Source organism: Octodon degus, unplaced genomic scaffold (genome assembly GCF_000260255.1).
Source record: "Octodon degus isolate 3935 unplaced genomic scaffold, OctDeg1.0 scaffold00007, whole genome shotgun sequence".
NCBI classification, from domain to species: domain Eukaryota; kingdom Metazoa; phylum Chordata; class Mammalia; order Rodentia; family Octodontidae; genus Octodon; species Octodon degus.
The window spans coordinates 33,524,950-33,550,352 of record NW_004524583.1 but is presented as its reverse complement, the minus strand read 5'-3'; the positions used below and the strand labels follow the sequence as shown (position 1 = coordinate 33,550,352).

Sequence of the window (25,403 nt, the reverse complement as noted above, 5' to 3'; positions counted from 1 at the left end):
AAAAAAAAAAAAAAAACGTGGGTGGGGGTGTGTGTATGTATGTGAAATATCTCTTTGTTCAACACTGATTCCCCTGAGTATTTTTGTTTTTGTTTAAACTGTCCTATTAATCAGTTTTGAAACTGTCTCATTGATATTTGTTTCTCAAAAAAAAAAAAAAAAAAAAAAAAAAAAAAAAAAGTCAGGTCTTGCCCACCCACACCACACAGCTGGTTGGAATGCTCACTCTCAGTCCCACTCCAGATTTACTAAATTGAAGCCTGCATTTTACCAAGAACCCAGCGATTTCTTTGCACAGTCAAGTTTGATTATGCACAGCTTAAAGTCACACATGCGCTTATCTTCCTGCTTCTGATTTCAGGCACCTGCCCAGCAGTTCCTAAGCCTAGAACCCCCGTGTATGCATCTTCTTCGGGGAGTCCCCCCAGCCCATTTCAGTGGACACTCCCCGCCCCCCAGGAGGCCTGGAGGTTCCAGAAACTGGGGGCAGCCGGCAATGGAGCCAAATCCCATCATGCCTCCTCCTCGGTCCCAGGTCTGCACCCGCCTGGCAGAGCACAGCATGGAAGGTGAGAGGTGCTCGTCTTCACCCACAGGCTCCAGCCTTGCTGAGCCTGGTTGGTTTGGGAATGAACACATCCGGGCAAAGAGAGCCAGAGTGGAGACCATCATCCGAGGCATCGGTCTCTCCAACACCCTGGTGCCAGGCAGTGCCCGAGTCAAGGGCAGTGCATGCTACCCGGAGAAGGCCCTGGGGCGGAAGGGGAAGCAGAGACGCCCTGTGCAGCAAGTCCTCCTGCAGCCAGGCCCTGCCAGGAACCAGGTCAACAGGAAGGGGGGGCCCGGAATGAGAGAGCAGCTTCACCAGCTGGAGCAACAGCTCAGGCGCCTGCAAGGGCACATCCTGCAGGCTACTGTGCCCACGGCCACAGCTCAGGGTCTGGGACTCCTTGAGCCGAGGACAGACCCTCTGAGTGGAGCTCAGAGAGACGGCTACAGGCCTCATCCCTGGGTTACCAGCGGAGGCCTCAGTGGGGCAGAAAAGCACAGAGTGTCTGAGGCCCAGCCTCTGTCTGAGGAGCTCCGATCCCTTCCTTCGGGAGCACAGGCTTTGCTGGAGATTCTCAAGAAAGAACTGACCAGGGCCGTGTCCCAGGCTGTGGAGTCAGCGCTGCAAACGGTGCTGGCGAATCCGCCCAACCTACTGGCCCAGCATGGCAGGACCTTCCAAGGACTGGTACCAGAGGGTGGAGGCGAGCCCTGGTCTTCCGAAGGGGGTACCTCGGAAGACGCAAATGTTCTGGCCTTGCTTAAGAGGGGCCAGTCACATGCTGGGGTCTCTTTGGAGAGTGTGTCCCTGGCCGAGCCTGCAGATTCTCCCCAGTGGTACTCAGTCTCTCCAAGAAGCGTCCCCAGACCCTTTCAGGGTCCCATGGCAAACTATCCGTTGGCGGTGCCACCCCACATTCGGAAGAACCAGATTCTCAGCCCGAGACTGGGTCTCCCAGCCAGTAGCCGTGGGAGCAGGGCTCCTCCGCAGGCCTTGCCGCCTCAACCATACCCCTCCGCAGAGCCTGCCCTGCGCCCTTGGCTTCTGAGCCTGCCTCTCGCCGCGGCTCCTCTGCAGAGCCGGCCTCTCCTGGCCTCAGTGAAGACAGAGCCTGGCGGCCTGCGTGCGGCCCCCGACGCGCTTCGGTTTTCTTCTGCCCACGTATCCTTTGCCAGTCGCCAACAGCCCTGTGGTCACTGCCCAGAGAAATGAGTGCGGAGGTGGAGCCAAAAAGCCACAGCGCACAGGGATGGGTCTGTTCCCACGGTCTTTCTCTTCCTAATTTCTCCTTCTCCCTACATTCCTCTTTCCTTCCTTTCTCTATGCCCTCCCATCCCCTCATCTCTTTGTCTCTGTCTCCCCAAGGATATTTAACCCAGAATTAAAATAAGAAGAAAAATAGGGCCTGGGAGATAGCTCAGTAGAATAAGTGCTTCCCTTGGGGCCGGGGAGATGGCTCAGTGGAATATAGCGCTTCCTTGGCAAGCGCAAGGGCCTGAGTTCAATCCCCAGTTCCACTAAAAAAAAAAAAAGAGTAAGTGCTTCCCTGGCAAGCGCAAGGACCTGAGTTCAGCCCCCGGTTCCCCAAAAAATAAATAAAATTTAAGAAGGGCCGGCCAAATATTAAAGCGCTGGGGCTGGGGGTGGAGGCTGTAAACAGGTGGATCACTACGAGTCCTATCTGAATGAACATCCTATAGACCCTTCCCTAAAATACAGAAAAAAAAAAAAAAAAATTAACCCAGGATCTTCCCTTTTAAATTTTAAGGCAGGATCTTGCTAAATTACTCAGGCTGGGCTCAAACTTCTGATGGACCTTCCTCGGTCGTTCAGTGTCAGGATTCTAGCCTATGCCACTGCACCAGCCTTCTTGAGGTCTCAGTTCTGCTCCCGGGCCTTCCTCTCCTGGGGCTCACAGCCTACTTTCTGACCAAGTGGACATCACACTCTAAAATTTAGGGATTCTGGAGGGGTCAGGGAGATGGCTTAATAGGATAAGCGCTTGACTGGCAAACGCAAGGATCTGAGTTCAATCCGAGCACCATGTGGAAGGAGAGCCTTGCAATCTGCTTGCCAGCTTCCCATCCTCCTGGGCAGAGTGTCAAGGGAGTGACTTAATCTGAGATGTGGCTTCTCCAGCCTTCCCTCATGGCTCCAGCCAAGAGCCTGTGTGGCCTAGACGGCCCAGGGGGAACCTTCTGGGGCAAGAGTGCTTTTCCTTAGGAGTTAGAACGAGAAAGGTAGCTGTCCTGCAGCCTAAGAAGTAATTTCCAAGCTGGGCTGGGCTGGGTGGACACGGGGAGAGGAGCTGGCCCCGCTGTGGGTAAGTCTGCAGTGTTTCCAGGAGTCCTGCGAGGGTGGAGACCATTGTTCAGATAGAAAGAAAATGTCATGGTAGATTCTGGGTTTCTTTAGCGTGGGGCCCCTCTAAGCCTTTAACATGCTGACAGGGAGCCCGGGGAGAATCCAGGCAGCGCCCAAGAACCCTCTTCCACCACGCATTTCCAGGACTGAGGTTCCTCAGAATGTATTTTTTTGTTTGTTTGTTTGTTAAAATTTTAGTTTATTATTTATGTGTGTGTGTGTGTGTGTGTGTGTGTGTGTGTGTGGCCAGCTCAGCCCACCAGGGGGGCGGGCTGGCTGGCATGTGGTGCTGGGGGATTGAACCACTGTGCCTGTGCTTTGCTGAGCTTGTTCTAAGTAGGTGCTTTAGACCACTGAGCCATCTCACCAGCCCCTGTATTTTGTTTTGAGACAGGGTCTCCTTATGTAGCTCATACTGGTCTTGAACTCGCGACCATCCTCCTGCCTCGTCCTCTGGTACCTGGGGATTGCAGGCATGAACTGAGCCACTGTGTCCAACGGATGTTGTTTTAGATAGTTGTGCCCACGCTGCTGTTTCTTATGTGCAGCCTTGAGCCCACGCTCCAAAGATTCATGTGTCCGTGAAATTTAATATCAAGGTGTGAATAATTCTGTCCTCTGCTAGGCAACAGTGGGATGGTGCCGAATGGGGCGGGCTCAGTGCCCCAGAGCCACCCTGTGTTCTAAGTGCTATAAGCGCCCTCTGCTGGCGAGATAAACGCCCCACAATTCAGGCTTTGCTGGAGGAGCCAAGAGCAGCTGTAAACAAAGACCACTTCGTTTGCCACGCTCCTCCTTGAGGCGGTGAGCAGCCTTGCGGGCAGAGCCTAGCGCAGACTGACTCGTCTGTGCGCGAAAGGCTGCACGTCTGGGTCTCTAAGAGGTCACTGGCCAAGACTCCCTGTTAAATTTACTTAGGATCAGGGAAAGAGCCGTTCTGTAGGGCAGGGCAGGCATAAATATCAGCAACGTTGAGCCCTACGGAACGGAACGGCAGAGAGCTTCAGGAGGTTTTGGGCTCATGCTGAGATATCTAGGCCGGGTGCCAGGGATACGGCTCAACAGCACAGTGCCTGCCCGGCAAGCAGGATCCTGAGTTTGATTCCTGGTACAAAACATAGAACGCCCGGGGCTGGGGAGACGGCTCAGTGGAATAAGTGCTTCCCTGGCAAGCTCAAGGAACTGAGTTCGATCCCCGGTTCCACAAAAAATAAAAAAAATAAAACACCCCAGGCAGGGTCTGCTTGCACTGGTCAGTTACGCAGCTACCTTAGGCGTGCTCTGGGGGGCCTGGGCAGCATTGCACCCCTACTTTTTCCCTCCTTCCTGCTGCCTATATTCTACACCTGAGCTTGATTCCTGTGCCCACACAAGCCACTTAGGAGCAGCTGCTTCACAGCCACAGCCCTTGGCGGGGATGAGGCAGGCAGGTGTGACGGTCCCAGTGGCCTGGGACTCATGGAGCACCTCTCTGCATCTGGCCCAGTGTTTGAGCCACATTGAGTCCTCAAGTGTGCCCTTTAGGGTCGGCTACCTGAGAAGCCCCAAAGACACAGACGGGTGAGGCGCCTGACAGCCTTGTACAAGCTCTGGCCATTGACTCTGTTGTAGAAAGGCGAAACGAGAGGTCCCAAGTTTGATTCCAGGACTGGAAAAGAAAAAAGATGGCTCAGAGCAACTAAGTGGTTTCTTAAGGTGACACAGCTCCTTAGTGGCTGAGTCAGTTTCCTTGGGCTCCCCAATCCTGGACTCTGCGCCCCCATCCATGAGCCTGTGGGCCAATGAGGTGAGGGGCCAAGGGTCTTCCGCACAGTTGCCTCAGGTCACCGTAACCATAGTGGGTTTGGTTTCTTGGTTAAAATGATTTATCCTACTAGTAAGTCTTAAATGTCCTAAATCTGCAGCTCACAGACCTTATACTAAGGGTGGCTCTGTAGGACTCTCTCCCCTCAGACTGAAAGTCCCTGGCAATGCCAACCAATCTTGGGTGACAGTCTTTGCCTTCCTCCAATGTGGGACCAGGGAGTTGAGCTGCAGCATTTCTGCTCTTGTTAAATAGAAAGGAATCTGTCCCATGGTGCAGTTGGCTTTGGGGCCAAATTTCCATATATGTGAATGGATTAAGGTTCACTCACTCCTTCACCCAGCGCACATTTATTGAGCACCTACTATGTGGCTAGTCCAGTGCTAGGCACACAGAACACAAAGATAAACAGATGCGGTCTTTACCCTCAAGGAGTTCACAGTCTAAATGGGGGAGATAAACATGCAATTAAAAATCCCATAAAGTCACTGCTATGACAGCGGTTTGTACAAAGCCCCGGGAGAGGAGGGCCTGAACAGTAAGGAAGGGTTCACAGGCTGGGATCACATGGCTGGGACGTGTGAGAGGCAGAGGTGGCCGCGGTTCAGTCTCCGCACTGAGCAGGGGCACAGCAGGGACCTGCGCCCAGTTGGCTTCCCTCGGCCTGGCTTCCATCGGCAAAGGCAGTGCAAACGACAGCTGGGCTGGCAGTGCTTCTCACTGTCCAGGGGAGAAATCGGGGCAGGGAGGAAACACATTGTGCTTGGGGCTCTGAAGCGTTCGGTCGGCGGCGAGCTGCGCTTCTCATTCTCAGAGGGAACACACGAGTGCACGTATCTGGCACTGCGCGTGCCGGACGGTGCACTGCTACACAGCAAGGCATTTTTCAAATTCTGTAACACACCTGTGTATGACATCCAGCTTATCTGACAAATTTTGAGAAAGAGAAAAATAAAATATTCCATCCAAGCAGAAAAAAGGAAAATAGAAGCCACAAGGAATGGGACAGCCACTACTGGAATGATCTGACAGAACTGATAAACCGGAGCTGTAAAATGTTAATTTTCCTTGACATTGAAATGAATCCAGGAAGGTCTCAATCCTGGTCACCTGAAGAAGGCCAAGCTCATGTTCTTCTTTGCGCGGTACCCCAGCTCCAACCTCCTGAAGGCTTACTTCCCTGACGTTCAGGTAAAGTCCTCAGCCGAGGCCCAGGCGCTGCAGGCTCCCAAGGGCAGTGGTCTTGCTGTGTCAGGCAGGTCCAGGGTCCTCGCGTCAAGCTCTCTGTGCCCTTGATGGGCTTGTGCAAGTCCTAGTTCTGGGAGGAGAGTGCTGGAATAATCATGGTGGCTTCGGGCCAGGAAGTCTGGCTATCTGGAGTTTCAGGCGTTGAGCTGTGCATAATCCTAGAAACACATGGGAGGGAACGGCAGCGGGAAAGGGAAACGCCAGCACTGAGGGCTCCTTGGCCTGGTGTTCCAGCCTTCAGCAGAAAGACTATGTACAAAGTCAGACACTGTCAAACTTACGTTCAGGTCACTGTGTTCCCAAACTGAGTGAAAGTATGCAGGACAGGAAGGAAAACCAAAGTTACTGTGGGAGCCAGTGCTGGCCTGCACATTGGGTCGGATCCTTGCAGTTCAAGCTTGTCAGGTCCTTCCCTCACGGTGTGGCCTGGTTGATCCCTGAAGAAAACTTACTTGGACTTCATTCTGCAACTCCTGTTGGTGAGAAGCTGCTGCCCTGAGCCCTTAACAGGCAGCAGGCTCTTGCGCTGCCACACGAGCAGCACTGTGGCCTTGGCCCCATACACGCTCCCAAAAGCCACACTTCAGCAACACAAAAGGTTCTTCAGGTGGAAACATTTTATAAATTTGGTACACACAAGTCCTTATAAATGGGCATTGGAGCTAACTCAGAGGTTTGGGTCCAACTGAGCAGGAAAATGAAGTAGCTCTTTTTCTAAAGGGGCCCCATTTATAAGGCTGAATCCCCGTTTGCATCCCCCACTCTGCATGCTAACAGCTCTAGTTCTGGGCGCCTCACGGCAGGTGTCTGACTCCATGCGCCTCCTGTTTGCAGTTCAACCGCTGCATCACCTCCCAGATGATCAAGTGGTTCAGCAACTTCCGCGAGTTTTACTACATCCAAATGGAAAAATCTGCCCGGCAAGCAATTTCAGATGGTGTCACAGATCCCAAAGCACTGGTGCTTCTCCGGGACTCGGAGCTCTTTCGTGTCCTCAATGCTCACTATAACAAAGGCAGCGGCTTTGAGGTAAGCTGCAGTGCCAGGGCTCCATGAGGTATTTGGAGGCGCGTCTTCTCTGAATGTTTGGTGCTTCAGCGATGAGCCTCTCACGGAGAGCCACAATGGCCTGCGACGCATTTCATGTCAGTGTCACCACCCAGATTGCAGCTGCCACCCCTATGCAGGCAGCTAGACACAGCACACAGCCAGTCTTCACGCTCCTACAGCGGCCTACCAGGCCTACTGCCAGTCTAGACTTAACACACTGGCAGATCTTCTGTCGTGGCTTTAGGAAGCTCCGGACTGAATGCTGGGCTCAGGGGCAGCAGCTGCCTCGGCCTAAGTTTTCTTTCTTTTTTTGCAGTACCAGGGGTTGGACTCAGGACCCTTCGCTTGCCAGACAAGCGCTTATTCTACTGAGCTATCTCCCCGGCCCTGGCCTAAGTTTTCTTCACAGTTTCTGTTCTTCTCATTCGGTTCTTCCTGCTATTCTCACTTGAATAGTCTTATCTGCTGGCCTTCCATGGCAACTTGCCTCAAATTCTTCCTGGAAATGACAAATAAACATGCATGTGCCACACACCTGCAGTCCTCGCTACTCAGGAGGCCGAGGCTGGAGCCCAGCAAGGTCCAGAGCAGCCTGGGGGATCTCAGGAAGGCACACGGGTGGCACTTTAAAGTGAGCCTGGGTGTTACTGGTGTGGCTTCTCATCCTGAGATTCGGGTGGCCTCCTGGGTGGTCTGTGGCCACGGGCTGGCAGCTCTTCTGCAGGGTACAGGGCCTCTTCCGGCGTTTTTCAGCTGACTGTGCCCACGGGAGAGGCCACTGGCATTTCCAGGAACAGCAGGAGCCGCTGGCGACCACTGGTTGGATTTTTCAGCCACCATGTTTGGAAACATAAGCCTACCCAGCCCCAGGCCAGCATGGAGGCGGCAGCACAAGTCTCTCCATTGGGGTGCTCACTGGGTGGGCCTGGAGGGTGTGTGGGCCACCCCATCGCTTACAGTCCTGGTTTCGAGGAGTTCTCGAACAGCCCTACTCAACAGGCTTTGCAGTTGCTCTTGATCCAGCTGAAAGAGCGGCTGAAGTAAACAACCCTGGGCGTGGGGCCATTCTTTTCTGTGAAAGGTTCCAGGAAAAGAATGCAAACTCTCTGCAGCACAGATTTCCTCTCAGCTTCCTCCTCACTGAAAGGTTCTCAGGGGTGGGACCAGCTCCTCCCACAGCACAAGCTTTGCTCCAGAGCTGGCTCGCTGTATCTGTCCTCTTAAGGCTTGTGTGTGACGAGGAGCCAGGCCGACAGAACAGGTCGTAGCCACCCCACAAGGGGCAGAGAGTGTCAGCCAGTGGCTCGTCGGTGCCGCGCTTCCCAGCCTCACGTCTTCTCTTTCTCGGGGGTCTCTTTGGGAATGCAGGTCCCAGACTGCTTCTTGGAGATCGCCAGTGTGACGGTACAGGAATTCTTCAGGGCTGTCTCCACGGGGAGAGACTCAGATGCTTCCTGGAAGAAACCCATTTATAAAATTATTTCGAAACTGGACAGTGACATTCCAGAGATATTCAAGTTGCCCAGCTATCCTCAGGAGCTGTTTCAGGGTGAACATGAGTGACTGGCCCAGAGTTTCCTTAGCTTAAGTAGCACACTCATATAAAAGGGTACTAGGAACCCCTGAATAGATACTGTTGGCATTTTTTTTTTTTTTTTTTTTTCGGGACGGGGGATTGAACTCAGGACCTTGTGCTTGCCAGGCAAGCACTTATTCTACTGAGCTCTCTCCCCCGGGCCCCTCTCCGTTTTGATCACTTATTTCCCTTTGCAGAATCATCAATTTTAACTTTAACCATACTGTATTAACTAAGTGTATTGGTGGGGTACTGCAAAGAAAACAAAACTTGGAATTAGAAGACTCTCAACCTCAACTCCACCATTGCCGGGTGTGACCCTGGTGACTTCCCGGCATCTCTGCACCTGTAAAACAAAGTTTTGAAGAGTAAAAGAAAATACGTCCTAATGTGCTGTGACATATGACTCGCATCTCTCTTCTCCCAGTTTTTATGTTACCTTATAAGGGATTTATTTGTTTACACAGAATCTTGCTGTGCAGTTCAGGTTGGCCTTGAACTTGTGATCTTCCCGCCTCAGCTTCCACGTGCTGGGATTACAAGCATGCACCACCACACCTGGTTTTATATGGGTTTTTATAAATGGCTGTTTTTATTTTAGGTACCTATATGTGAAGCTTCACCTATTTGTTAGATGTTTTCACATATCTTTTAAGATTTTTTCACCCTGAAAAGCAGTTATTCTCATTTTAAAAATGACCACACAGAAGTTTGTGAACCATGAAGTAATTCCCCAAAGGCCGTGAAGCTGGGACATTGGGGTTGACAGGCTCAGAAGGCTGAGCCAGACCACACGCTGGGCCAGCTCACGCTGTTGTTCAGGATCCCACGTGGGAGACAGCCTTGTGATCCCTGTGGCTGCGTCATGCCACGGCCCCTGCCTGGCGCCTAGGAGCACAAGAAGGTCAGCCCACGAACCACCCAAAGAGCTGACTGCTGTGGCTCAGCCCTGTCTGCAGGGAAAGCCTGTTGCTAGACGACCCAAAGGGGCTACCTGACCAGGGCAACTGAGGCTTAAACCTCTATGGATAAAAGAAACAGAACTTCAACCTGTAAAAGCTTCTGCCCCAGCCTAGACTAGGAAGGAAACAGGTCTGGCTGGAGGCCAGCCTCACAGATGATGAACAGCACAGCCGGGACAGACACAGCACTGCACACACAAATGGAGATCCTCTCTCTAAAGAAATTACAGTCAGACTCCACTGGTGAAAGAAACCATGAAGTCTACTTTTTCCTAATGGCCCAACACAAACTGTGACTCAATCTGTGCACACAGAAAGACACCTGCACAGGGACTGCTCTCCTTCGGGAACGTCAGGGCCGTGTGACACGCGGCTCGGGCTCTGGAGTCCTGCTTACAGGCCGGCTGTGAACGCATTTGCTTGCTTTCTTCCTACGGATGTGAACAGGTTCCATATTCAGCTGACCTAGTACTCAGGACTTCATGGGTGGGGTGTGAGCTGCAGAGAGCCTTAAACTATGACGCTGGTGTTGCATAAAACGCTTGCAGGTGGACGCCAAGGCTTCCTGCCAGTCACACCATCCAGCTAAGGGGCGTCTTGAAGTGTCCTTCAACACATTTAGTTGCACTAGGATAATCTTTGGCCTATTTACTCCCCATTTTCACAAGCTCCCCTTATTAAAGTGAAGAGATCTGCCAAACTCAAGATTTAAATACAGGCAAGAATTGAGCGCCTTGGCAGGGGCAATCAGTTCTGTGCGGAGGCGGAAGATCCCACTCTCCAGAGTGACATGACATAGTTAGGGAAGACATTCATGGGAACCGCACCAAGGTCACGTGATTGGTCAATATAGAGCAGCCCCTTTCTCTGTCCAGAACCTGAAACTCATTAGCCTGTTTTATTAATTTTTTTTAGCCTGTTTTAAAAGATTGAGCCAAGCCACCTCCAGGGCAGTGAACTTTGTCTTAAGGACCAATTAGATGAAATGTGCAAGCTCAAATTAAAAACATTTGTGTACTAGGCCTTTCCAGGAAGTGTTCTCTAACCATTGAACTAAACACAGAAGAATGTATAAATACATATGCTCAGCCAACAGCAGAAATCTATTGTATTAGTTTTCTGTTTCTTCCTGAGTTCAATCCCCAGTACTGAAAAAAAAAAAAAGTTTTCTGTTTCTACCAAGGATACCTCTTTCTGTTTTAAGAATATTTTTTGTATCTATCTTTTTTTTTTATGGAACGGGGATTGAACTCAGGCCCTTGCGCTTGCCAGGGAAGCGCTTATTCCACTGAGCCATCTCCCCGGCCCCAGGAATATTTTTTGACTGGAAGCTGAGCTGGTTATTCTTTCAGCAGTCACAACGTGGCCAGAGGTCTGGCCGTCCTTTTCACTAAGGTGCATGTGGGTATCGGCCTCTTACAAGTGAGACAAGTTCACGGTCTGCTCAAGCACTGCACTGATAGAATAAGCGCTTGCCTGGCAAGCACAACAGCCTGAGTTCAATCCCTGGTTCTGACAAAAAAAAAGGAATAAGCATTTGCCTGACAAGCTCAAGGGCCTGAGTTCAATCCCTGGTACCATTAAAAAAAAAAAAAAAAGGCACTGCACTGAGGTCCAGTTTTCAGTAGTGGATGACAGGTCTGGACGGGTAGTAGGGTGACAGCACGCCCGAGGAGCAAAGGCCCAACTACGGTGAGCAGCAGGCAGTTAAAGAGAAAGCTCTTTAGGCACTCTCCTTTCCACCATGGTAGAGTATGGACAACACCAAGCCAGACTCAAACAGTGAGATGTCAAAGGCATCTTCAGGGCACAGAAGGGGTGCCTTGGGCCACTTTTTATCCACCAAAGAAAGGGCAAATCACAAACAGCAAATTTCTACACCCCAGTCTCATTATACAGAGGCCCACTGTAAAAACATTGCCTTTGTTTTCAAAATAAACAATGACAAAATATAGAATCCTCATTCAGGAAGCTGAGACAGGAAGGAGGATTGCTGCAAGTTGGAAGCCAGCCTGCACTATAAAGTAAGTTCAAGCCCAAGACCAGCCTAAATTGTATAGCAAGACCCTGTCTCAAACCTCAACACCAAAATCAATCTAATAATTAAAAAAAAATAATAATTTTGCTAAAATTTTTGTAACTTGTTTCCTAAAGTTTTATATATTCAAAATTATCATAATCATTGATTCATTTGTATGCATGCAAAACAAAGCAAATTTTAAAAATCCTTTGATTTTTTAATAAAACTAAGTATTTGCATAGATTTCACATAATGCAAGATGGCTTTCTTAGAACTGAGAAAAACAGAAAAGGGGGGCCAGGGAGATGGCTCAGTAGAATAAGCGCATGCCTGGCAAGCGCAAGGGCCTGAGTTCAATGCCTGGTTCTCCAAAAAAACCCCAAACCAAACAAACAAAAACCAGAAAAGGAACTACAACAATGGATGGGAATGAGGTAACACTTTAAAATAAGTCTAATCAGGCTGATGACTAAATTATATAGATTGGAATTTGGAGAGTGTCATAAAGTTCTTTTGCTATTGTGCAGCCCCTGGGGATTTTTCTTTGAGACAGGGTCTCACTACACAGTTCAGGTTTGCCTTGTGCTCACTTTTGTAGCCTCTAGGCTGGTCTCAAACTCAAACAGATCCTCCTGTCTCAACCTCCTGAGTGCTGGGATTACAGGCATGTGCCACCACACCCAGTTCCAGGGCCACAGGGTGGGCACCTGTATCCAGGCCAAGATAGCGCACAGCATGTGGGGCTGGGGACCAGAACTCTGGTCCTTGTGCTTGCCAGGTAGGTGCTTATGCCTCTGAGCTACCTCTCTATCCCTTGTCCCTGGGGGCTGAACCCAGTGCACCATACCCCAGGGCTTGCTCCACCACTGAGCCACACCCCTCCACCAATGCTTTCCAATTCTTCACTGCTTTCAGGCAATGTTTTTGGGGCAAGGGCAAGGTCAAAACAATATGGCAGGGGCTGGCGAGATGGCTCAGTGGTCTAAAGCACCTACTTAGAACAAGCTTAGCAAAGCACAGGGACCTCAGTTCAATCCCCCAGCACCACATGCCAGCCCACCCCACCCCCTGGTGGGCTGAGCTGGCCACACACACACACACACACACACACACATAAAAATTTTTTAAAAACCCAATATGATAGGACTTCTCATGACAGTATGAACCATTGGTCAGATTTACAGTAAGTACACGGAGACATATCTGTACAGTGTGTGCTCCTGTGACCTGCGTGTTCGTCACGCGTACTGTGCCCCACAAGCAGATCACAGTGCCTATACTGACAGTTACTAAGAGCTCACCGGTGGGAGATGCTTACAAAAAACATTTCCCAGAATTAGACATTCACAGATCAAGAAAAAAGCCTCTTCAGACTATATTGCCCTCAACAGTGCAGCCATATGCTCAGGAGGTGAATGCTCCAGCATAATTTAAAGCAAAGCCCATTGGGCATGGTGGTCTATAGTCCCAGCACGTACGAGGCTGAGGCAGGAGGATCACTGTGAGTTCAAGACCACCCTGGGCTGCAAGTGAGCTCAATGACAGCTTGAATTGTGTATTGAGACTGTCTCAAGATGACTTTAAAAAATAAATAAATGGGGCTGAAGAGACAGCTTAGTAGAATAAGTGTTTGCCTGGCCAGTGCAGGGTTCTGAGCTCAAGCCCCAGTACTGAAAAAAAAAGGTAAAAATAAATAAATAGGGCCAAGGAGATAGTTCAATAGCACAAGCGCCTGCCTGGCAAGTACAAGGTCCCGTGTCGATCCCTGGTACCCCAAAAAGTAAATAACTGAAGCAAAACCCAAGTAGATGCTAGCTTCAGAAGAAAGGTGTGTGTGATGCAAGGCGCGCACTGGTCAGCAGCCGAGGAGCACCCACCTGAGACCTCACCTGCTGTACGCGCTCCGCTGTTCTGTTTGCCTTCTCTCAGGCCGTTTTTTTTTTTTTTGGTGGGGGCTGGCGCTGGTTCAGCCTGCCCTGAGGGCCGGCTGGGCAGCAGTGGTGCTGGGATCTCGCCGCGTCCCCTTGCCTACGCAGGCACTTTAGACTGCCGAGCAATCTTTTTTTTTTTTTTTTTCCTGGTGGAACCGGGGATTGAACTCAGGCCCTTTCGTTTGCCAGGCAAGCACTTAACGCTGAGAAATCTTTTTTTTTTTTTTTTCCAGAACCAGGGATTGAATTCAGGCCCTTACGCTTTCCAGGGAAGCGCTTTTTCCAGGGAAGCGCTTATTCCACTGAGCCATCTCCCTGGCCCCATGCTGAGCAACCTTGCTGGGCCCATCTCACACCAATTCTGAAGATTTAGTTTCTCACCATCTTATCATACGCACACATTCTTGCTTTGCCATTTCCAAGTTTTACAACCACTTTTGAACAACTGCCAATTTTCATTTTTTTCTCTCTTGGGAAAAACTTTTTCCTATTTGCAGATTTCCCTGGCTAGACTGATCTGGCGAACAGCATCTGGCCTGGAAACGCCAGCCGCAGCCCAGGCAGGAAGGCCGGCCTCCTCCGCTGCCCTTTCGCCGCAGGCATCTGGCTGACTCCTCACCCAAGCGGCGCCTTTCTGGGTACCGTGGGGTGTGAGGGCTCAGCAGCCACCGCCGTGGCCTCCGTGAAGCCCGTGCTGGTCCCAGCCCCGAGCACGGGTGACAGAACTACCTACATCATACGCAGTACTGCCGCAAGGTCTGGCTGCAGCAGACCTTAGAACACCAGACCTTACACCACCGCTCGTGAACCGCGCACACTCCGCGAGTGCAGGGCGCTCGCTGCAGTGAACGTAGCGATATTAACGCTCAGACGCCACACGCTAGCAAGGCCATGAATTTGTACCATCTTATAAGAGAAAATTATCTAAGAAGGTGCAGGTAAGACTGAATTTTGCGTTTACTCTAATCATAGTGACACGTAGAGCGACAAGTCAAAGCTGCAGGACACAAACTGTTACCATATTTGGGGGTAAAAACCCTTGTGCTTTCAACAATACACATAATCTCACCCACTCTTTTAGAATCTAATTTTTTTTTTTTTTTTTTTTGAGGAACCAGGGATTGAACTCAGGCCCTTGTGCTTGCCAGGGAAGCACTTATTCCACTGAGCCATCTCCCCGGCCTTTTTTTCTTTTTCTGTATTTTAGAGAAGAGTCTACAGTGTGTTCAGGGTCTCACTACTAGATTGGGCTCGTCGTGATTCTCTTGTTTACAGCTTCCCAGGAGATGTGATTACAGGCTTGTGCCACTCAATCGCCTTCTCACTGCGCCCCAGGGGTGGGACCCTGGCCCCTGCGCCTGCTCGTAGGCGCTTTAATCCGCTGAGCTACTTGGCCGGCCCTTGGTATCTAATGTTGATGTATTCGACATAGGATATAACTGCTATTGCCTTTTTTTTTTTTTTTTTTTTTTTGTGGAACTCAGGCCCTTGTGCTTGCCAGGAAGTGCTTGTTCCACTGAGCCATCTTCCCTGCCCCCGCTATTGCCATTTGATGCTGGTTTTTTCTTTTTTTTTTTTTTAAAGTTGTGTGTCAGTGTTTTTTATTTTTTTGGCGGAACTGGGGATTGAACCCAGGCCCTTGTACCTGCCAGGGAAGCACTTATTCCACTGAGCCATCTCCTGGGCCCCTTTCTTTTCATTTTTTTTTAAACCAACTGTTTTTTTTTATTTTTATTTTTTTATCTTTTTTTAATTCGTGTGTGTGTGTGTATGTGTGTGTGTGGCCAGCTCAGCCCACCAGGGGCGGGGCTGGCTGGCATGTGGTGCTGGGGGATTGAACTGCGGTCCCTGTGCTTTGCTGAGCTTGTTCTAAGTAGGTGCTTTAGACCACTGAGCCATCTCACCAGCCCCCTCTTTTCATTTTTTAAGCTTTTATTTTTTATATTGAGACACGGTTTTGCAAGGCTGGGCTTGAACTTGTGTCCTAGTTTTTTTTTTTTTTTTTAAATACATTTTTATCTTTTACAGGCCAATATAATACACGGCACTGAAGTTAGTCATAGGCTTAGTGATTAACTTTTTTTTTTTTTTTTTTTTTGTATTTGGTACAGGGCGTCACTAAGCTGACTCATAGCAATTGTCTTGTTTTCAGCCTTTGCAGTGCTGGGATTACAGGTGTGCGCCATCGCACCTGGTCTTGGTGGAGCTGGCACAAAATGTGGTGCCAAAAAAAAAAAAAATGTGGTGGTGGGGATCGAACCCCCATCGCTGCACTTGCCTAAGCAGGTGCTTAATCCACTGACCTATCTCACCAGCCCGACATTTCTAAAATTATGCAACTTGCCATCTGTACTGCTAAGGACTGTCTCTATGTGACAGTGAATAGGTTGTTTTTATTTTAATTTTTGGCGGAACCGGGAATTGAACTCAGGTCCTTGAGCTTGCCAGGGAAGGGCTTATTCCACTGAGCCATCTCCCCCGCCCAATAGGTTGTTTTTAACTTTAATGTTTTGGTGCCTGGGGAGACGGCTCAGTGGAATAAGCGCTTCCTTGGCAAGCACAGGGGCCTGAGTTCAATCCCCAGTTCCACAAAAACAAAACAACAAAAAACTTGAATATTTTGATTAATCTCTGCACATTTATTTATTGTATTTTAGTACAGGGTCTACAGGGTCTCACTACAGATTGGACTCATAGTGATCTTGTTTTCAGCCTCCCAAGTGCTGGGATTACAGGCGTGCCCCACCACGCCATCTCAATCTCTGTCTCAGTGTGCCGGGCACTGAACCCTTTGCCCTGCATCTGCCTAAGCAGGTGCTTTAATCTGCTCTGCAATTTGAAACGTGTTTGCAGTTGTTCTGCTACATGATGTTGGTTCCTTGCTGGCTGAGTGAGGGGCATGGAGGGGGCACATAACCAACACCATACTGGTTTCCTCTCCCAACGCTGAAAATCTGGGGTCAGTCATCCATAAAGACTAAGTTACCGGGGGGCCTGGCCTTAGCTCAGTTGTTTAAGTGGCTGCTTCCACAAAGCTGTCAGCCTCAGGTTCCTTAGTTGGATCCCCACAACACTCCAGCCAGCCAAACCACCCCTGAGGGCATTCAGATAAAAAAAAAAAAAAAAAAAAACACCTTATGGGGCTGGTGAGACGGCTCAGTGGTCTAAAGCACCTACTTAGAACAAGCTTAGCAAAGCACAGGGACCGCGGTTCAATCCCCCAGCACCACATGCCAGCCAGCCCCGCCCCCTGGTGGGCTGAGCTGGCCACACACACACACACACACACACACACATAAATACAATTAAAAAAAAAAAAGACTAAGTTACCTTTTTGCTGAAAACGATCCACCTTATTTTCTGCTTCTTCAAAAAAAACTGGCAGTCACTCCTGTCGATTATCTTTTCCACATTATTCAAGAGTTACCTTTTTGGGGTGGCAGGCTAGTATTTGTAATTTTTTTTTTTTTTTTTTGTGGAACTGGGGATTGAACTCAGGCCCATAATAATAATAATAATAATAATAATAATAATAATAAGCAAGCGCTTATTCTACTCAACTATATCCCTGGCCCACAGGCTAGTGTTTCTAAATAGGCTTCCACACGCTTCACAAAGATTATTTGGATGTTTTGCTGAACACTCACTGCAGTAAACACCTCACAAAACCCATACTTGTTCCTGGCAGGATGCATTCACTATGAAACCACCACACTGCTTTGGCTAAGATGACTACCGGTGTTTGGACACCTTCCTTACCACCTGTCATATCACCTCATCCCAGCTGAGCTTACTACTACTACTACTACTACTTGCTACTTACTTCTTGCCAAAAATGGCACCAAAAATAAGTTCTCTAAAGAAGGTAGGGGAATGCAGGTAACAGAACACAACATAACTCTTGCTAGCCAGCAGACTTAGCAGCAAATCTGGGAACACAGCTTACTACCACTAGGTTTCTCTTTCTTTTTCTGTCTGTCTCTTTTTCTTTCTTTCTTTGGTGGTACTGGGAAATCAAACTCTGGACCTTGTGCTTTCCAGGCAGGCGCGTATGCCACTGAGCTGTCTCCCCAGCTCACCACTGGACTTCTTTTCCTAGGTGTTTTTATTTTGATTTACTAGGTACAAAGATAATTTAAATTCTCATGCCAAGTGAGTGGTAGACATGACTGTGTATCTAAGAACCGGAGACAGTAATAACTTAAAAATTGTGAGGCAGAGTTCCATGTTGATTCAATGCTTAGACTATGTTAAGTGATTTTTTTTTCTACATAGTGAAGAGCCATGCCTATTCAATCCACACATCAAAGTATTTCCCTAGGAGATGAATTGCACTAATTGAGGAGTTAGAAAAGATAAACCATTTATTGATAAGGTCTCAAAAGTTTCAAAATTTGGCAGAAAAAGAACTTCCTACCATTCAGTCCACTGAATATCAAAATTTGTGGATTTGTACCAAAACTAACATTTCCTTCAAATATAACAAGTAAACACACTCTAACTACTGCTTTTCATTTACAGAGTAAAGCACCAATTGTTGATTCCATAAAAAAAAAAAATTAACTTGGTTATAAAAGTTATGTTGGCTTCTCCCTCAAAACAATACAAAGAAAAAAAAAATACAAAGTCCTGATCTGAAACTGGTGATGAGACTGTAAGACGCTTCCCTTCTCTTTCTGCACGTCCCTTCACAGTTCAAGTTGTCACATGGAGTTCTGTATTGTGGTTGTGGCGATAGGAAACTACATGAGATAATAAACTCCATAGAAACACACACACAAAGGTGAATGAGCTCTGTAGCACACCAACATCCATTTCTTTCTTTTCTTTTTTTTGCGGAACCAGGGATTGAACTCAGGCCCTTGCGCTTGCCAGGGAAGCACTTATTCCACTGAGCCATCTCTCCAGCCCCCCTTTCTTTCTTTTTTTCTGTTTTAGGGAAGGGTCTGTAGGGTGTTCAGGGTCTCACTACTAGATCGGGACTCATAGTGATCTGCCTGTTTACAGCCTCCAAAGAGCTGGGATTACAGGTGCCTGCCACCACACCCAGTCTCAACTGCCATTTTATCGTGCCCTGGGGGCAGGGCCGGAACACAACATCCATTTCTTTTTTTTGGCAGTACCGGGGACTGAACTGACTCTTGCGCTTGCCAGGCAAGGGCTTATCCTACTGAGCCATCTCCCCGGCCCCAACATCCGTTTCTTCGATGCACTCTTCTCTCTGTATGTTGTCACCAGGGAAGCAAGGATGAGAGATACACGATTTCCCTACACAGCATTTCGGAATGCTTGGTGACTCTACAATTTTTTTTTGTATTTTTTTAGGGAAGGGTCTACAGGGTGTTCAGGGTTCCACAACTAGATTGGACCACCACACCCAGTGTCTCAGTGTGCCCCTGAGGCGGGGCAGCAGGGCAGACCAGGGGGATTCAATCCCCGGCCCCCTGCTGAGCTATTTGGCAAGCCCTACAATTACTTCAAAATAAAGTTTTAAAAAAAAAGGAAGAAGAAAGAAGAAAGAAAGAAAGTGCAAGGGCCTGAGTTCAATCCCTGGTTCCATTAAAAAAAAAAAAAAATCTTCGAGCGCGCCGCACTGAAGGTGCGCCGTCCTTACGGCATGCCTATCAGGACGCTCCAGCCGCAGATATCTATCTAACATGCCGAAACAATCATTTAACAAAATGCATTCTAGGTTTTCGATTCCATCAAATTTTTACTTCGTTGGGATTTGGCTGTAAAGCCACAGATGAAGCCCAGCTCATTCTCTGAACTTTCCTTCTCTCACCTGCAACCTCCCCACAAGCCAAACTCCTGCTCTGTGCCTGGGAGTTTAACCGTGTACTCTGAACTCGTTCGTCCTGCGAGGAGCCTCACAGCTGCAGAGGCCTGGACTGTCTTCGGCCCAGGGCACACGTCCGGCTAGAAGGCATTGTCAGAGTTGTGCCCACCGTTCACCCGGGCCTCAGCAGTGACGGGGACCCTTCTAGGGCTTCCACGGGGGTTTATTTTGTACATGTAAGTTTGTCACTGTACTATCCTGACAACACAATCTCCTACACCTGTAGCTATCTGACAGGGCCTTTGGAAATTGTTTAATAAACACATTTTGACCTGGAGACAAGCTTCCTTCATTTCAATGGTCCTCAAGCCTAGCTGCATCTTAGAACTATTCTCTCAAGTTGTCAATTCCTGGCTCACAACCCTAGATTCTGATTTGCACTGAGACGATGCCCGATCCTTGAGTTGGAGAGGTTCCCTGGAAAAACAAGTCTCCACGTCATGCTCTCTCCCAGCTCTGCAGAGCAGCCCGGCGGAGACTCCATTAGAGCTAGGGGCCCACCAACTAGGGCTCCATCGGCAGCGGCCTCCTTCCTGTCCTGACAATGAACGCTGGCCATAATACCGCTAGGCATGAGGTGGGCTGGTGGGGGAATGGGATGGGGGTGTCGGGGTGTCCTACCAATACATGCCAAAGGTCTCAGGTGAGAAACACAAAATTCTCAAAGTCTGTTAACTTACAGAACTTCATTATCTACATATCTACATACTAAGTCCTGAGTGTGATCCACAGTACCTCCTGCGCGCACACACAGCTACTAGGACATGAAAGAAGACACCGTGTCCCCGTGGTTCCGGAGAGATTCCTCTACATTTTCCCTTCAGAAGGGACATTTGCAAGAGTGTTTTACAACACTTTTTTGGGGGGAGGGGGCGGAACCTGGGATTGAACTCAGGCCCTTGCGCTTGCCAGGGAAGAACTTATTCCACTGAGCCATCTCCCCGGCCCTACAATACTTGTAAGACAGCTAGAAACTCACCAAAGAGAAAAATGTTATACACCCACATACACACGCATCTGTGTTTTTACATGTCTATGCATGTGTGTATGTGTGTCCCCGAGACAGTGGCTCTGCAGAATATGCAAGAATATTACTTACGCAGAAAGACTTATGATACAGATACCATGTACAACACACACAAATAGGTTTGGAAAGCTAGACTCAAAAATTATAACAGTAATTCCAAGATTTTAGGTACATGTAATAAGGGGAGTATGTTTTGTCTATGACATCTTAACTTTTATGAGAATAACCTACTTATGGCTGGAATAAGAAAAAGGTAATGCCCCAAAACACACTTATAAAGGACATCAGAAGGATAGCCACCCTAACAGTGACTGGTACCAAGCTTTCTTTTGGCAGAACCGGGGATTGAACTCAGGCCCTGCACGTGCCAGGGAAGCGCTTATTCCACTGAGCCATCCCCTGGCCCCACCAAGCTTTAACCACTCATCCTCCTTCCTCAGCGGAGACAGTGCTACAGTCTAGCTCACAATACTCTGGCCAAGTGTACATCCACATCACCATTCAACTGCTCCGCAGAACTGCCGGCCGTTCTCATGGCCGTCTGTCTCTGGCACAGAGGGGGCCTACTATTTAAGTGAACACACACAGGGCGCTTACCTGCACTTGAGCGGCACCGCAAGGGTGTCTGCAGGGAGCAGAGCGTGACGGTAAGCGACGACCAAGCTCAGTGCGCTGCAGAGTCAGCACAGCACAGTGCATACGCTGTGCCGTCTGCAGCAGAGCGTGACGGTAAGCGACGACCAAGCTCAGTGCGCTGCAGAGTCAGCACAGCACAGTGCATACGCTGTGCCGTCTGCAGCAGTGAACCCAGAACCTGCTTTCCAAAGCAGAGGTAACCAGGTGCAGCCAGCACACACACGCGCACCGCGCACCTTTGTAGCACAGTCGCGGGCCCCCTTCCTATGAGAATCTCTTAATGTCACGTGCTTGAGAGCAGAAGTCCTCAACTCTGACATGGGACATGCACGGGCACAAGCACTCGACTGCGGCTTCCCGGCGAGACCCCCACTGCCGCAGGACCAGACCCTCCACCCTCCCAAGCTGGCCAGTGTCCACTGTTTGTCTCACTTCGCCCCTGCTCCACTGTGTGGCCTGACAGACACCCAGAAAACACCTTCTGTATTTACTTGAAGACAACGTAGTCACACAACTAAGTTTATCATCTTGAAGGTTGCAGCAACTAAAACTGCTGGACTCCAACGCTCCTTGAGGATGGCAGGAGCCGCGTCCCCAGTCTGTTGAGGCCCCGTCCTTCTCACAGAGCCCCGAGGGCTCTAAGTTACTTTTTAAAAATAAATGAGTATCAGACATAGCCGTTTAAGAAACAGAACTGTCAGAAATAATAGCTCTGAGAGTAGGACTTTACATTACTGCAGAAGAGATTATTTCAATCCTTCACAGTAAGATTTTTGATTTGTAACTTGTAATCAAAACAAGTATGAATATTTGCAGAAAGGTCACACTTCAGAAGTAGCAGATGTAAACTCAAGTGCTCCTCTACAGCACGAACTGCTAAATGCACAGGCTCCCTGAGGGACCAGTGCAAAGCACTACTGGAGACGAGGGTGGTCCACGGGTGGCAGCTCGGTCCTGGGCAGCGGGCTCCTTGTCCAGATCAGGTAGTGTGCGAGGTGCAGGTGCATGTAAACGCCCAGGTTCCAAGGGTAAGGCCTCAGGGCTCAGCTCAGTCTCGTCTGTGGTAGAGGCACCAGCCCCCGGCACCGGGGGCCTTACTGACTCACAGGCTTCTTGCTCTGTCAGAATCTGATCATGCATGGTTTCTCAGGAAACAAGATCTGTGTTTGTCCTCTCATTACTTCCTGTACTCTTGGTGGTGGTTCTCTGCTTTGCTGGGCCTTGAGCTTGTCATTCTCTGGGGACATCTATGTATTGTTCCTTCACTGCTAGAAATTAGGCAGTGTAAGAAGTGACAGTGATCTGGGTATGTGCGAAATTTACAATTTGTAACAGCAGAAGACAGCATGAATACCCCGAGACTTGGGGTTTTTGTGGAACTGGGGATTGAACTCAGGCCCTCGCGCTTGCCAGGGAAGCGCTTATTTCACTGAGCCATCTCCCCAGCCCTATACCCCGAGACTTGGGAAATTACATTTTGGTGAAGGTATGAAACACCCCACAGTCACAAGAGAACAAAATGCCACGGAGCAGTAAAAAGAATGAACTACTGATACACTTGTCAACTTGAACGAATCGCTGGAGAATTACACCAAGTGAAAAAGCTCTATCACAAAGGTTATAGAATATATGTGTATTTCTTAAATGACAAAATTATATAAATGGAAAACAGATCAGTGGTTGTCGGGGACTAGACATGGGGGTTGGCAGGGGTGGTTCTGTCACAGAACGGTACTATACCCCCAATTTTCACACCATGGAAAGAACAGAAATATAGTTGAGCAATTTCTAAAAATTTTCAGTAGACCTTCAGTAAGTAAGATGCATGCACGTCTGGAAAACAAAGGAGGGAGAAAGTAGGAATCTTTCGTATACTGAACAACAGCTAGAACATAAAGGAAAACAAACCAGTGACTACCCAAAACCAGGTAAAACTTAACATTTATGCTAACCCACAGAATTCTTCTCAAAGGGTGTGTGCCTGAGTGTTTACATGCGCGCGTGCGTGCTTACACGCGCACACACAAGTATTTAACACTGTTGCCTATAGAGATGTGGTACTGGAAGGCTGAGCATAGAAATAAGAGCTGTAGGGCTGGGGTATGGCTCAGTGGCACAGCACCTACCTGCCAGCACAAGGTCCCGAGTGGATTCCTAGGGCACATTCCCGCCCCACAGCACACTTTAGAATCTTTTCAAGTTTACATCATATGAATGCATTATGCATACATAAATGAGCATTTTAGAATACGTGGAAACCAAAGCATTTCAATGTTCTGTTTAGGCCTGTGGCCTGGCAATTGCTCATTACTCATGCCCCTAACCAGCCTCTGCTCCTATGCCTCTTCAGTCCCCATGCTGGTTACCCTGATGATCTCACTTTGAACATCCTGAACTGTTTTATATAGCACAGTCCAAGGTGTGACTACAAAGGCGACACAATTATCTTCAAACCAGATGGATACTGCAAAATTTAAAAAAGCATGTAACAAGTGAAAACACAGTAACTCATTGCCAATTTTTGAGCTTCTGGTATGTGCATTATAGATGAGAAAAATGAAGCCCAGATGGGTTAAAAGATTTGTTTAAGGTCACAAAGCAAAGACCAGAAATTGAATGTGAACTTGTCAATACTAAAAACAAAATAATCTCTTTCTATGGCTTAGTAATACATCTCAGTTTTGACAGGTAATAACTCAAACTCTAAAATCTATCTGAGGGCTGGAGAGATGGCTCAGTGGTCTAAAGCACCTACTTGGAACAAGCTTGGCAAAGCACAGTGACCTCGGTTCGATCCCCCAGCACCACATGCCAGCCAGCCCCGCCCCCTGGTGGGCTGAGCTGGCCACATACACACACACAATAAATAAAATAAATAAATATTAAAAAAAAATAAATAAAATAAAATCTATCTGAAAGAGCTGGATAGTCCTGTAGCTGAGAATTCTGTTGCTTTTACAGTCCTACTTATCAAAGGCGCTAGAGATTCTTATTAACCAACTAAGTACCTGCAATGTGAAGCTTACAGGATGAAATACTAAACAAAAATGTCAATGTGCTTTCAGTTAAGTAAACCCAAGATTTTTAGTCAATTCAATTCTAATTTATTTTTATTCTTTATTTATTTGTTTTGTGGAACCGGGGATTGAACTCAGGACCTTGTGCTTGCCGGGGAAGTGCTTATTATACTGAGGCATCTCCCCGGCCCCACAATTCAAATTTAAATAGCTGGTCTCCAGATAAGATGGTATCTATTTTTATTTATTTTATTATTATTATTATTTTTTTTTTGCGGAACTAGGGATTGAACTCAGGCCCTTGCGCTTGCCAGGGAAGCACTTATTCCACTGAGCCATCTCCTGAGCCCCTATTTTATTTAATTTTTTGAAACAGGGTCTCACTATGTAGCTTAGGCTGGCCTTGGACTCACTGCGCATCCCATGTTGGCCTGAATCTTGTGGGAATCCTCCTGTGTCAGGCTCCAGAATGCTGGGATCACTGGCAAATGCCATGTTTAATTATCATTTACAAAGGAAATAAGCACAAATAGAAAACTTAGGATTTCATCTTTGCTAATGAACATTTTTCTGGATTACTCATTGATACCTGAATCAAACTCAAACGTCTAGAGATCCATTTAAATCACCAGGGGGCCAGGGAGATAGCTCAGTGGCATAAGCACCTGCCTGGCATATGCAAGGTTCTGAGTTCAATCCCCAGTACCATTAAATACATACATACATACATACATACATACATAAATAATAAATCACCAGGGACCGGGGAGATGGCTCCGTAGAATAAGTGCTTTGCCTGGCAAGTGCATGCGCCTGACTTCAATCCCTGGTTTAAAAAAAAAAAAAAATCAAATCACCAAATGCCAAGATAGACTGCTGTACATTACTGATTTCTACAGTCAGTCATTAAAATATTTCAAATGTTAATTTTATGATGATCAAAACAAAAATTTTCTTCATCTACTAACTTCCTTGCACAGCATTTTACAGTGGAACTCATTCACTAAAGTGAAAAATGTTATATTTAGTTAAGAATATCAGCTAGGTAGGTGGAACATACCTGTAATCCCAGTACTTGGGAAGCTGACGCAGGGGTATAGTCACAAGGCTAATCTAAACTATATAAGTGAGACCCTGTTTCAAAAAATCAATTTAAAATGTATCTGAAACATTATCATTATTTTTTAATTTGTTTTTTTGTGGCCTGCTCAGCCTGCCCTGGGGGTGGAGCTGTTTCAGCATGTGGTGCTGGGGATTGAACTGGGGATCAAACCACGGTCCCTGTGCTTTGCCTAAGCTTGCCCAAGCAGGGGCTTTAGGCTGCTGAGCGATCTTGCCAGCCCTGTATCTGAAACATTCTCATCTTGTATTAAAAAACA

General features: G+C 48.2%; 1 protein-coding gene across 1 annotated transcript; it reads left to right on the top strand.

Moving 5' to 3' along the window:
• The first annotated feature begins 496 nt into the window (after positions 1–496).
• Prox2 (prospero homeobox 2) lies at positions 497–8,579 on the top strand. Its single transcript, XM_023703536.1, has 4 exons — positions 497–1,711; positions 5,802–5,909; positions 6,801–6,995; positions 8,385–8,579. The coding sequence occupies exons 1-4, from the start codon at positions 497–499 to the stop codon at positions 8,577–8,579; spliced, it is 1,713 nt and encodes a 570-aa protein (XP_023559304.1).
• The last annotated feature ends 16,824 nt before the right edge of the window (positions 8,580–25,403 follow it).

What these genes read in the sequence shown, in the direction of transcription:
- Prox2 (XM_023703536.1), top strand. Translation starts at nt 497, where the DNA reads ATGGAGCCAAATCCCATCATGCCTCCTCCTCGGTCCCAGGTCTGCACC. An exon ending in CTTACTTCCCTGACGTTCAG is followed by an intron (nt 5,910 to 6,800) that starts GTAAAGTCCTCA and finishes TCCTGTTTGCAG; the next exon opens with TTCAACCGCTGCATCACCTC. An exon ending in ACAAAGGCAGCGGCTTTGAG is followed by an intron (nt 6,996 to 8,384) that starts GTAAGCTGCAGT and finishes TTGGGAATGCAG; the next exon opens with GTCCCAGACTGCTTCTTGGA.